Raw genomic sequence first — 14,185 nt, 5'->3', positions numbered from 1 at the left:
TTTCAATAAACCCCTTGGTCATAGTTAACTGATGATACTCTGTGCAATTTTTTAATTGAGTTAGCTTTGATTTACTTGAAAACTGTCGCTTTTGGGACAGTGACCTAAACAATTTAAAATGAAATGATTTGTGCACATTGTTCCAATATCTCTATCCATCGAAGAGACAAATACTGCAAGAGGCTGAAGATTTCAACCCCTAACAGAAACATTTCAACAAGGTTATCCTTTCTGCCAAATTTTGCTCCGATGCGATTCAATTGAGATACATAACACCTGCTGAGATAAAATCAACCAATGTTACGATTTATATCGAACTAGCAATTCACCATCAGTCATAACAGAAATACCATTTCGTCGAGAAAGAGTAGATGCTGACCATGGTTTCGGTAACCTCTTCAGAGCAACACAACTCATACCTCGACGAAAATGGAACGAATTGATGGCCCCTTGATTCAGTCGTCGGTATGGTGAAGAAATACACCCAAGCGCCATCTGAAAGGAAACGAATATCAACTCAATTCACTTTCCTAACTACCAGAGAGAAGATGGCAGCATTTATCCATTTGCCCAAACTCTGCTCTCAACTGCCAGATTTATGAAAATAGAAAATTATCGAATTGTTCTATCCTTTGAAAATGTTAATATCAACAGACGATGAGAATTCGGGAAAAATCCATAAGAGCAACTCTCCTTATTTCTGGCTTAGGAATGAGTTCACAAAGTGAAGACTCATGAATCATCCTGTATATATCGAGATTGTTTGCAGCTCCTTTGATATTATCATAAAATTGATAAGCTTAGCTAAGGGTTTAATAATAATTCATACTAAATGAACGATTACGAATTACATTATATTACGAATATTTTTAGAGTAGTGCAGGAACTTTCAAATCTATCAATTTACATAAATAAAATTGTGAAAAATCAAACAAAGTTTGCGATTTATTCCGAGAATCAAGAGGAGGTAGCATTGATTCAATATCACCAATGACTTTTTCCCTAAAAATTATTCGCTGTAGTTGGAAAATTGTTTGCATTCTATCTCCTAACCTGTGAAGCTTTAAAATTTTTACCTGAGCAATGGAAACAAAATTTTTTGCGCATCTTGTTTATTCTATTACACTCAATATGAAAATAGATTTTCCACTGCCTGATGATGTACAATTTCAAGTTGTAAACAAAATTAGAAAAACGAGAGCTACGTATCTATTAAATTAAACTGAACAAGTGATTGGTATTTTCAACCATATACTCTTATAAGGAGTAACATTATTCCCCAGAAGCAGGAAGTGATTCCAATGACCAGGGGCAGATGCTTCAACCATGAGCTAACTGAACATATATAACAATTACCATCCCAACTGGGAGTGCTAATATACATTGTAGCCATATATGAACGGGTATTTTAGGAGCCTAAATTTCTGTTGAAAATTGATGAAAATTTTCAAGAAAAAAATTGTAGCCATATGTTCAAAACGAACATTTTTCAAGTTGTAGATTTCCTCAATTCGGAATTAAGACAATTAAATTTATTTCATCATCAAACAAGCAAAAATCGTCAATAAATCGTTTCATGTTAATTTTTACGAAGACAAAAATTCAAGTAAACCATCGTTCAAGGTCATGAGCGTTCAGAATTCAGAATTCTCTCACAGTTTTCGAGAAAATTGACATTTTATAAATTTCAATTTATGACAAAATAAACATTAAGTTATGTAGCACCACATATACAGCCTGTTTCATAGCTCATCTACGGGAAGAAGACACGCAGACGATTAAAAATCACGTACGGTTATGGGGTGCAGAAAACTTTTTAGACTAGAGCAGTACAATAAAATACCAATATCAATAGTAAATGGAGTAAAGTATGCTGAAGAGGAAAACATCGCTAAACTTCATGAGAATGTTTTTCGTAAGATAGAGTGTAACGTTCTCAGTGTTAACCTGTTAATCAAGTTGTCTTCTTTCTTAATGTCTAATTTACTTACACAGCTACCACACTAATTTAGAGGAAAACATCGCTAAACTTCATGAGAATGTTTTTCGTAAGATAGAGTGTAACGTTCTCAGTGTTAACATGTTAATCAAGTTGTCTTCTTTCTTAATGTCTAATTTATTTACACAGCTACCACACTAATTTATATACAAGGACTAACGCGAATGTATTTACACCGTCACAAATTTATTTTTACTACTTTTGCACATAAATCTTCGGAATCCACTTTTCATTCGGCTCCATTCAGAACACCAACTGCCCTTATTTTTTTTCTTAATAAACTTTTTAGGGTTTACACTCCCAATCTCTGAAACAAAATCAATTAAAAATGAAATCGACGATTTACTCCTGCGTAAATTCTTGCATCGTCTGATGAAGGAGTCTGATATAGACTCCGAAACGTTACCACTTAAAATTATAATTTCAACGTTATTTATTTTCAGTTCATTGTCAGGCAACAATTTTTTCTAGTTAATTTGCTCCTGACAAATTAGTGCAAGAATTTACGCAGGAGCAAATCGTCGATTTCCTTTTTAATTGATTTTGTTTCAGAGATTGGGAGTGAAAACCCTAAAAAGTTCATTAAGAAATGCAGAATCCTCCCAGAATAAATTTCAATCGATAACCAACTGCCCTGTAATGTCCTTGCGTATCTTTTATATCGAGAACATTCCGGCCCTGTCGAGAGCCATCGCATTGTCCGCGATCAAAGATTATAGAGTTAGGAAGATGGGAAACGAAGCGACTACACTTGCGGTAGCCCCACCTGGCGGTTCAGTTGTGTATTAAAATACTAAGACTGGTTAAAATATTTATTCGAGGGCCATTTGCCATTTCATGGAGATATTTGCACTTGGCCGTTTTGTTTATGTTTTGATTTTCGTACAGCTCGTTTATCGCTATCGTTCTAGTCACCTAAGTTTGAAGTTATTTGTGTATTTTATTTAGTGAAATCCTCAAAATCAAATACTTTGCTCAAAATGTCGTACGGAAAAATATTGTATGGTAAAGAACTGTTTGGGATTCTCCGAATATAAGTTTTTTAAATGAACCAAAGAAAATGGAAACGTTGGTATTGAAACTCGCACCATGTGACTCGGATGTTGATTGATTTTTATTTTCAGTGCTCTGAAGTGGATAGAATTTTCTGGGCGTCAAGACATTGACTTGAGTAAAAAGCTACACCATGTGCAGTAAACATTTCACCCCAAGTCAATTAAAAGCTTTTCATCCACGTAAGAAGCATCCCATGCATTAAAGGGCCACCAAAGGAACCACATGCGATGGAGGGCGAGCAGTTTGAAACTGATACATCGAATACTAATGCTAAGTCTTCCTAGATATCTGCAATGCATTGCAATGCGTTACTCGTTTATCATATATATGATATCATATCTTTTTCGTATGCAGGAAGCATTCCTTTCATGGAGGGGCCACATCAGATGGAAAGCGAGCAGATTGAAAGTGTTACGACAAATACTGATGGTAAGTCTTCCTAGATATCTGCAATGTATTACTGAATGCATTACTCATTTATCATATATTGAATGCTTATTTTTTTCGTATGAGGAAGCATTCCTTTCATGGAGGGGCCACATGAGATGGAAAGCGAGCAGATTGAAAGTGTTACGACAAATACTGATTGTAAATCATCCTAGATATCTGTGACAAAAATAATTGAATGAATTACTCATTTATTTTAGATATAATATAATTAATTCATTATATTGAATTAATTGTTTTGTTATGACATTAAATTATAAGTGCTTCCCGTTTTTCAGATATTCTTTCGACTGTACCTGAAAAAAGTTCCCACACTCTGCAGAGTACTTCCAAGTCTTTTCCCAGAGATGATAGAAAAATCCGAAAACTGAAAACAACAATCAACTCCTTGCGATGCAAAATATATGGTATATCGAATATTTGTTCATATAGATTTCAGATGATAATTGTACAAATTCAACAAATTCTGTTGATTCAAAAAAATTTATCGCATGGAAATAACAACTTTGATTAATAATAATAGTTCAATATGTACTTTTGTATCCCTTATTCAAAGCTGTATTATACAAGTATAAAGGTGTTTTCAAAGGTGACAAAATTATTCTCACCAGTTGTACCTGTCAAAAAAACCTCACCTTTAAATATACCCTGTGAAACATTCAATTCGGTCAGATTTTCTTATAAATAATATAAAATTTCGCCCTTCAATTGTAAGACAGAAAACATTAATTTAACAGTTTGACATTACGATTTCAGCGCCATCTAATTTCTCAGTATGTGAAACACAGGCTCAAAGTGTACTCGGTTTTTAGTACAAGAGATATAGGGGCGTTTCCCATCTTCCTAACTCTATAATCTTTGGTCCGCGATATTTTCGAGCGGCAGCAGGGCGTATTCAGAGGATTCGGACGTTACACTGCTCCCTCGTCAAGATGTTCGGTCCCCGAACACCGTGGTTGGTGTGACTGAACCTACATGCGTCTCCCTCTATGCAGCACCCTAGTTGTTCGAAATAGCATTTCACAGTCTTCTCCTTCGCCGTCTGACTGCTAGGGTTGAAACTGCATGCCAGTATCTCCATTTCCGTTCTATTGACCACCAGATCTCTTGGTTTTTAGTTGAAGAGGCTGTTTTTTGCAGAGCTAGGGTACACGGCCAAATTAATTCCTGAACACGAATGCTATTATTCATCTGGACTTTCGCACGTCTTCGATATAACCGGCTAGTGAATAATCTTCACGCACAGAGAAGAGATCCTGCTGCTGCTCAATTCTTAAAAAAATCTTATGAACTACAATTCAGAAGATTTTTTAATAATTCGTCTGATAAAGGAGTCTGAAACGTTACGAACTTATCATTAAGTTCCATTTTTCATTCATTGTCAGGCAACAATTTTTCTGATTTGCTCCTGACAAATTAGTGCAAGAGTTTACGCAGAAGCAAATCAATTATTTAAATTATTTTATTGATTTTGTTTCAGAGACTGGGAGTGAAATCTCTAAAGATTTTGAGAAGATGCAGAGTCCTGATTCTCTGTAGGTGCCGAAGTAGCCCACAGAAGCTCCGTGAGCTTGTACGAATTCGGAAAACCAATTGTATTTTGAATAGGCTTTGTTACTATGACCTTACGCCACCTTAGGCACAGCACTGTTAATTTTAACCCCACAGTGAATGATGGCTCGTACCCGTATCGAATAGAAAATTTCTTCTCTAGCCCGGTATCGAACTCGATACCTTGCGGTATACCAAGCCTGCGCTTTAACCGCTAATGCACGGTCAACGGCGACTAGTTACAAAGGGCAGCCTACGTTATTCAGCTTCATTGGCGCTCTACGATTTCCTCTTGAACCATTCGATGAAGCACATAACCTGTACTTCCAGCACCAGTCATTGACGTCTCCCTTGCAGTTGGCTCAGTAAAAATGCTCTCACCTTTTCTAGCATTTTCTTGATACCGAAATGCCCACCAGAAGTTCCATCGTGTGAAAACTACATCTTCTGAGTTCGTCTGATGAAGGAGTCTGATACAGACTCCGAAAAGTTTCGAAGTTACCATTTTGAAGTTTTATTCTTCGTTCATTGTCAGGTACCAATTTTTGTTTTTTTTTCTCATTTGCTCCTGACATATTGGTGCAGCAAGTATTTACACAGGAGCAAATCAATTATTTTTTTTAATGATTTTGTTTCAGAGACTGGGAGTGAAAACCTAAGGAGTTTCAGAAGATGCAGAGTCCTTCCAGACTGAATTTCAATCGATATATCATATCAGCACACGCAGTCAGTAAAGTGTATATATTAAAGCAAGAAAACACACCAAGTGTCGTTTTTGTTATCTACAACTGGGGACAACACCAACACAAGTATTGTTGATGCATTAATGTTCACAGTACTGATGCAATAGTTCACATAAGATGCTTGATCCCATATTGTGCAATAAAAATAGAGTGAAGCAAATATCTAGAGCTGAACTAGAAGTTTCTTACAGAATAACACCAGTACAAAATATTTTTGATAGAAAACATACTTCTCCACCAACTTTCAAGGCCGTTGCTCTTGATAGCAAACTGTCACAAGTGCTTTTAATTATTCCTGGAAGAAAATTTTCTTCACCATAAGATATGACTACAATTTTTTTCCAACCAGATTTCGTCAACATACATAAAAGATTTGAATGATGTAACAAGATCAATAGAACATTACGATTTTCAACTACATAAGCATGTCGGAAACAAATTGGTTTCGTACTCTTTCTTAGACAACATTAAACATGTAATTTCCTCCTGAATATTTCTCGTGAATGATAGCTACATAGGCTACAATGTTTTCATTGTTGATAAGGAATGAGTCAAGAGATAAGGAGAACTGGTTATGTACTTACATCCTTCGGAATCAAGTCTGCTTTGGAGATCCTTTATTTGTTTTTCTTTCCTTTTTACATCTAGAACTAACGCATCGTTTCTTTGTCTGTATTCTCTCAGCTCCCTGAAACATTTTATTTCTTGTTTGTTTTATTCCAATGAGAGTAATTATTAATTTTATTAGTATACATTTCGGCGTTCCTCTCGAGCAAGACAGACTCCGAGAGCAGAAGAAATTTGGCGGGTGAACATGGTTCAGGTGAGTGTTAAAAAATATTTATGGAAATAATAGACAGGGATGAAGGACCCATTAGAGATGAAGTGTTTTTATTTGGATTTTTAAAACTAAATACGGTGAAACTAATTACGATTGTTTGCAGCTTTAGAACTGGAAAGGTTCAGGAGTGAGGGCAGAGGAAGAACTGCGTAGAGATTTTCGAAAAGGAAGGTTAGTCAAATGTGAGTTCGTTTTCAAAAGGGAAGTTCTCGTGAAATTGCGAGCAACGATCGATGATACACAATTTGAAGGTGAGTCAGAGTCAGAGTTCTGAAGCTTTTCATTTAGTTCTTCTGAATTACAATATATTTTATTATGATCGCGCGTTAACACGGATAAGAGTTGCATTTGCGTAAAAAATGCAATCGGATGAACCGAAACACTGAAATACACACACCGGCAAATTTAAAGGAACGGAGATATACTTTCGTAAATGAAAGGTATTTTTGCTTTATTTGTGCTACCTAGGTATAGAAGCCATGCCATTCTTATACAATTGTCATTCATTTTTCACATTTCTATCAAGTTAGTCTACGTCAAAGCCAAATCAAAGAGAAAATATCTGTCGATTGATACATTACATTTGAAACTCGTATATTCTCCAAGTACAATTTCCTAGTTTTTTCGTAAGTAATTGTTTGAGTTTAGTTGGTTTTTGGTTACTATCATCACTTTGATTGGGAAACTGTATATGATGAGTGATTTAGCACCCACTGAAATCGCTAGGGCAGTAGCAATGATCGAAAATGGTCGATCTTACAATCATGTTGCCTACATGTTTGAGAAATCCAAATCAACGATCCATCGTAGTGTTATGCGATGGAGGCAAACTGGAGAGTATGTGAGAAGTCGGGGTCAAGGCAGAAAACGCTCAACCACGGCCATAGATGACCGATTTATCACATTACAAACACTCCGCAATAGGCGTCGAACCGCAGTTCAAACAAGAAACGAATTGGAAGAAGTTCGTGGAACCACCATAAGTGAGCGTACAGTGAGGAGAAGACTCAAAGAAGTTGGTTTGAAGGCATATAGGTCAAAAAAAGCACCACAACTCCAGAGACGTCATCGAGTAGCGCGACTAGCTTTTGCTCGAGAACACCAAAATTGGAATGATCTCTGGGGTAATATTTTGTTCACGGACGAGGGCCGTTTCTGTGTAAATTCAATAGATGGGAGAGAAAGATTGTATCGTCGTCCAGGAGAACAAAACGAACAATTCAATACTCCTACTGTCTCTTTCGGTGGAGGCTCGATTATGGTGTGGGGTGTTATATGTTTAGGGGCACGCACAGAGTTGGTGGTTATTGATGGCGGCGCTTTAACGGCAGATAGGTACATAAGGGATATTCTGCAAGATCATGTGATACCTTTTGCCCCATTCATCGGGGCAGATTTTCTCTTGATGCAAGACAATGATCGCCCGCACGTAGCTCATTGTGTAAATGAATATTTAAATCAGGTTCAAATACCGACAATGAATTGGACTGCATGTTCTCCAGACATGAATCCAATTGAACATGTCTGGGACATGCTAGGCAGATGACTTAGGTCAAGAATTCCTGCTGTTCGAAACTTGCAAGGAGCAAGAACTGCTTTGTTGGAAATATGGGAGAATTTGCCTCAAGAAATTATCGACAACGTCATTAGAAGTATGGTAAGACGTATGGTTGCAGTTATAAGGGCTCGTGGAGGAAACACGTTATTGAAAAAAATGTTTCTTGTGATTTTGTGTTACCATTAAATGTTTAAGACTACAACCGAGTTCTTAATATTTAGTCTTAAGTTTCTAGACAGGCTCCAAAAGCGCATGAAGCTTTGCAAAACAAATTGAAATCAACTAAACCATGCGTTGAATTTCCCTGTTGCATGATTCTTTTCAAATGTACCGCAAAAAAAAGTTATGAGGAAAAATAATACAATTTATCTCCGTTCCTTTAAATTTGCCGGTGTGTGTAATTGATACACATTAAAATTAAAATAATTGTGCATATTCATGTTTAAATTGGAATATCTCTAAATATGAAGATTCATTAAAGAGTAAAACATTCACGTAAAAAGTATTGAAGAATCGAACAGTGCAAACAGTCTTGACACCGTGGTTACCGCGGCAACCTAACCGAGCAATCAAGCAGACAACCAAGAGCGACACCAGTGCTGTTTAATTCATTATTGTATCTGATTAGCTAACTCAACCTGAATGCTGAAACCTATGATCTAGTTGCAATATGGAAAAACATTTTTTTGAGTGGATTCTTTTCTTGCCAATCGTTTTATCAGTGGAGTATATCTGCGCTGAATTTTATACTATTCGTCAATGTTCGTGTCCATGATGAGTAATTGAGAATTATCACAGGTAATTGGACAATAATTAGACAACTATAAATTCGCCGACGTTTCGGCACAATCAATCAAGGCTTATTATACAAAGTTGAAAACATAGTCATATCGAATAAAATAATGAGTCGACATGAGAGGTTGAAAAGTGCATAATCCTTTTGAATCGAATGAAATTTTGGTTTGGCATAGCAAGTAGGTACAGAGGTACTTAGAATAAATAGATTTTCATGAAGTTGATAAGTAGTTCACGGGATAGCATAGGAAACTCGGATGACTCATGAACGTTTGGAAGAGATTGCGAATAAAGAAAAGTCAACAGGTATCTACAAAGAACACAAGTAAGTAAATTGAAGTTAAAGTCAGTTTAAGGCGGAATTATTGAAACAGTATTCGAGGAGTGTTCGTTTGTTTTTGGATTTGTGGTAAAGGTCGAATCTAGGAATGTTAGGAATTTCTGTTATCGCAATAACTAACGGATGGGGTCGGAACGAATAATCGTTTGAGACAGAGAAATGCGGGAAATTCGGTTGAGTAGTGGGGTGAGAAAGAATTCTCCGATTTTATGCGTGGAAAGTCTGGTGCCCAAAAAAGTTCTCAGTCAGCATCATCCGACGAACGACGATCGCAGACAAGGCAGAAAGGTCTAATTTTTATTTTGGTTTTTTACCACATTTTGGGGTCAAATAAAAGAGAATGAAGTCCGGATTCCTGAAAGCTGTTCTGAATTCATCAATTATATTTTTGTTGTTGGTGTGCGCTAATTTGGGAAGTAGAATTCAACCCAAGATTTTTATTTATTGTTTTGCGCTCCTTGCATGAGTTTTAAGAAAGATTTAGGTTAGTTACAAGAACGTGTGTGCAAAGAAGGTTTAATATTTTCAATAGATTTGTTTGTTTATTTCATATATGAGTTACATTTTAACTTTCTCCCCAGAAAAATATAGAAATCAATTTCAAGACCTGTCCTTCGCGCGACGGGCCGAATCCACATTTTTCCCCTTCAGAGGACCTTCAATATTGTGTGTTAACATAAACATAAAATAATCACCCCTTTTCCAATGGAAAGCCGCTCTTCCATTGATCAAGATACTGGGTACATTATTACAAAATTCAAGGACTTCGAGATAATTTCATAAACAAGGCTGCATCACCGAGTATATGTTACCGAGTTATGGCTGTGCGACACATGAAACTATCCGGCACATCACCGGGGTATGCCAGAAATTCGAAGGCACGGAGTACAAGAATAGACATGATACTGTTGCCAAGATTTTACACCAAGAATTGGCTAAAAATACCAATTTCCAAGGTCGAAAAAGGTTCCTTTTTACAAGCACCACCCAGGTTTTCTATTTGAAAATGGTAATCACAAGCTTTTCTGGGATCGCACAGTTCTCACAGACCGCGAAATTACACACAATAGAGCTGACCTCATATTTCATTCTATATTTCATAATATAGAGACCCCGAGGATCAAACCCGTCCAGATTAGTCTGGGTTTCGATCTGGAGGAGATTGAATCGGATCTTGTTTCATACTGGTTGGCGCTCGAGTACTACTCGATCCAGTATCGTCTGCCAGTATGCAATGAGATTCCATCAATTACAAACGTTTTTTTATCGGAAATAAGTTGTGTTGCTCTGACGAGGTCAAATTAGACCGAAACCATGGACAACATCTGCTTTTCTTTGGTGGAACGTTTTCCGTTCAGTGGCCCTGACGATGAGTTCAATAAGATCCCAACACTTGTTGATATTCATATCAGCGGGTGGTATGCATCTGAATTGATTCTTATTATAATAAATATCAGTGGTATCGAGTTCGACCCTTGGGACCCGCCTAAAGTTACCTCAGACTTTTCAGACCTCATACCCTCTACCTGTGCACATATTGGGTATGATTACTCAAATACTATTCAAGAAGACAGGTCAGACTATTTGGAAAACCTAACTTCGTTTCAACTTAGCCTAAAAAAGAAGATAGTGATTGATTCTATCGAATGGCTTCTGGAAGTCCGAATAAATAACACCAACCTGCCTATCTCTATCGAGAATCCATACAGACTTCGTGAACCATTCGAAAAGAAGTCGATGTCAGGCAACCGCTACAATGTGATCTTCAAAGATGACTACTGCAGATACCTTTTTGTCTACTTCATCAAGCGCAAATCTGAAGTCGCAGATAATCTTAAGACAGTGATTGCTAAAATCAGCAAAGATCAATGAGCCAAGGAAAATTTTTTCCTACAAGGAGGAATGAATGAACTGTACTTAGGAAATGAAAAATTCACCTACAGGAAAGAAGGTAATATACTATTGGGACTATTGAGAAGGAACAATAAGATCTTTCTTGAGTATTGCTGCAACAATCATATGTCTTTAACTCAATTTGATGTGTGTACAGATTTTCTTTATGGTACATAAGGAAATATGTAGACGACATGCTGCTCCTGGCCCTTTGTGTTAATGATGGGTTATTGCTTCTACAGTTGAGACAATGGAAGACTTATTATTATTAAATGTTTTTATTGCCTATGCAATTGGCCATCAACCAGGGGTCCTTCAGCCTTGAAGACTTATTTTCACAGGAATTGTGAATTGAATTCAACATTACGACCAAACCAGCATTTTATTTTCTTGTCCTAGAAATTAAGACAGAAGCTAGATCGGTCCAAGTGACTCAATCAGCGTACTCCAAAAGGATTCTGGAGCGATTTGGAATGCAAGATTGTAAACGCCCAAAATTAAATGCAGCATTCGATTAGGGACGGAAGATGAAAATGAATTGAAATGCATATTGCCTTATAGAGGGGTAGTCGATGCTTTAATGTACTTAATGACTGGCACTTGATCAGACATTGCTTGTACAGTGAATGTTATTTCAAGAAATCTCGAAAATCTCCCCATTTCTGGTCTTTCACTATTTGAAAAACACTACTGAGCTTGGAATAACCTACAAAGCAGATCACGGTGATGATAGTATCGTCATCAGATCGATCAACTAGAGGAGTTAAAGAAATCATCGATTTGAGATCTGCTCTAATCCTGATGGTTGACAACGAAGAGACAGTTAAGTTGACACTGAACCCACAGTGTCATATCCATTAAAGGTGGAGTGTCAATCACGCGACTGAAGCGGCAACAGCCGCGCGACTAACGCGACCGAGACGAGTGCCAATTGCGCGGCTCTAGCCGCTGTCGCATTAGAATACGCGGTATTTTATTGTAACAAGTATCAGTAATATCATGGAAAAAGAAGTGGGCATTTTTGGGTGATTCAAAAAACGAAGAAGAAAATGAGAAAAAATACGTTCATTATTACATGTTGTGGTTTCTTCACGAAGCTGAGAAAAAGAGATTCAGGAGAAAAGGTTAGTCTTCGGACACCTTGAATCTCAACATCAATCAGTTCAATTTTTTACTGGCTCAGGTTGGAATTCACACATTCGCGACAATTTAAAAAACACGCTTCCTACTCCTCAACTTCTGAACGATCTCAGAATATTGCAAACAACTCTCTATCAGTAGTTTTGTCGTACCCAGTGCCTGAATATGGATGAGTTTGAAACTATAGGTACAAACGATAACGGACAGAAAATTGGTGAAAAATATATAGCCATACGTGATAGATTCTCAAAGTCAACTGTCAAAAACTAGAATGTTTTATTCGATTAGAATTTTGAACAGAGAAGAACACCTTTGTCGTTGATAATAAGGATAAAACATTATATTATATTACGTTATGAAACACGTGAATGAACGAAACTTCGACCTGTACAACGAAGCATACAGTACTCCGCCGGCATGGAAATGTCTGAAATGGAACAATTCAGAATTGTCGCTCCATTAATGCGTTAATGCTGATTAATCAGACAGGTAGCGTGTCGTGATGAGGATTGTAAAATATCCCTCATGGCGAGCCCCCATTCTAGCTTAAATACACCATCCTCCGGTTGAGATGTGTTACACAGCACTGTACTGATGAGGTATAATAATCCCGAAACCGATCTACAGTTAGTGTATATATGTTTCAGCCTCTCTGGGAATTCCTGCGCTGATTTATGATTGGCACTCATTAATGGAGGGGAAACTTAATTGACTCAGTTTTCGGCGAAATTTAATAGGAAAAATCGAATTTCAAAAATTAATGTTCCCAAAATGCATTCCTCAAAAGTCTTTTGACGAATCACGACACATATTCAATTTCATTCCCAATAGAGTATCAATCAATGAAGCAAGTTCTGAAATTGTGTTATCTCATCTTGATATACATTCAGTTAATTATTTGAATTCAATTTGAATTCAACGGCCGAAAAAAATTCATAAAAGAAATTCATTAGAATAATTCATATACGCAATATTGACAAGCCGTGGCGACTGTAGCGACTAGACTGGTTTTTGGCAGAGCAGCGTCGGCCGCTGCAATCGTAACGCTAGAACCGCGCGATTGACAACGGGTCCATATAATGGGGAAGTCTCCTCAGTTTGGGTTATCACTGGTATGCAAGTTTAAACTGAATAATTATGAGTTTCATTCATGATTTTTTCAAATTCACCGCGGAAACTATTCAAAATCATTCTTCAAATATGGGATTTTAAAATTTAAATCGCTTGGTTCCGAGTTTACGATTTGGCAACAGCGTCTACCAGACAATGAAAAGAACAATGTATGATCAGCTTGTTCATAAAATAACAGCTGTCGATTTACAGGCGCCTACTTACTGGCGAGCTTCAACTGCAACCGGCCATAAAAATCCCATAAAATTTTACGACCGTCCTTGTTCGTCGCAGACTTCATAGACAGCCATCTTTGTCTATCTCATCAAGATAATGTATTTGTTGTCCTTTATTATCAAGGCATATTTCAGTCGATGTTGCCAACTTGTGCAATCGACATGAAACGCTTTAAAATTTAAATACCCATTTGTATTTTTCATTTTTAAGTGCTTGAAATAATTTTTTTTGGGAAACGGTTGAAATGGTTATTTCAAAATGTGACGAGACGTAGCCGCGCGGCTATAGCAGCTTCAGTCGCGTGATTGGCACTCCACCTTAAGATGTCTAAAAACATGGTGTACGAACTAGTCAATTTTTGAATGCAATGATATTTGACCGAATCGAGAAAAAGAGATTGGTTTAGTGGCGGCGCCACCGTGTCATTTGTTTCGTAGCGGCACCTCTCATTTGCTTCGTTCTATCAAAGAATATC

The 14,185-nt window shown here is 37.1% G+C and overlaps 1 protein-coding gene across 4 annotated transcripts in view; it reads right to left on the bottom strand.

The window, feature by feature from the left end:
• Positions 1–14,185, bottom strand: part of LOC123323036 (serine/threonine-protein kinase Genghis Khan) — a 163,785-nt gene that overhangs the window by 63,728 nt on the left and 85,872 nt on the right. For all 4 annotated transcript variants that reach the window (XM_044911233.1, XM_044911236.1, XM_044911234.1 and 1 more), the window contains exon 15: positions 6,381–6,484. In XM_044911233.1, coding sequence (XP_044767168.1) covers positions 6,381–6,484 — 104 coding nt within the window. The remainder of the gene's footprint in view (positions 1–6,380; positions 6,485–14,185) is intronic.

This window comes from Coccinella septempunctata, chromosome 1 (genome assembly GCF_907165205.1).
Source record: "Coccinella septempunctata chromosome 1, icCocSept1.1, whole genome shotgun sequence".
Classification (NCBI taxonomy): domain Eukaryota; kingdom Metazoa; phylum Arthropoda; class Insecta; order Coleoptera; family Coccinellidae; genus Coccinella; species Coccinella septempunctata.
Note: the sequence above shows the minus strand (reverse complement) of the source record. Positions and strands in the feature narration are given on the sequence as shown.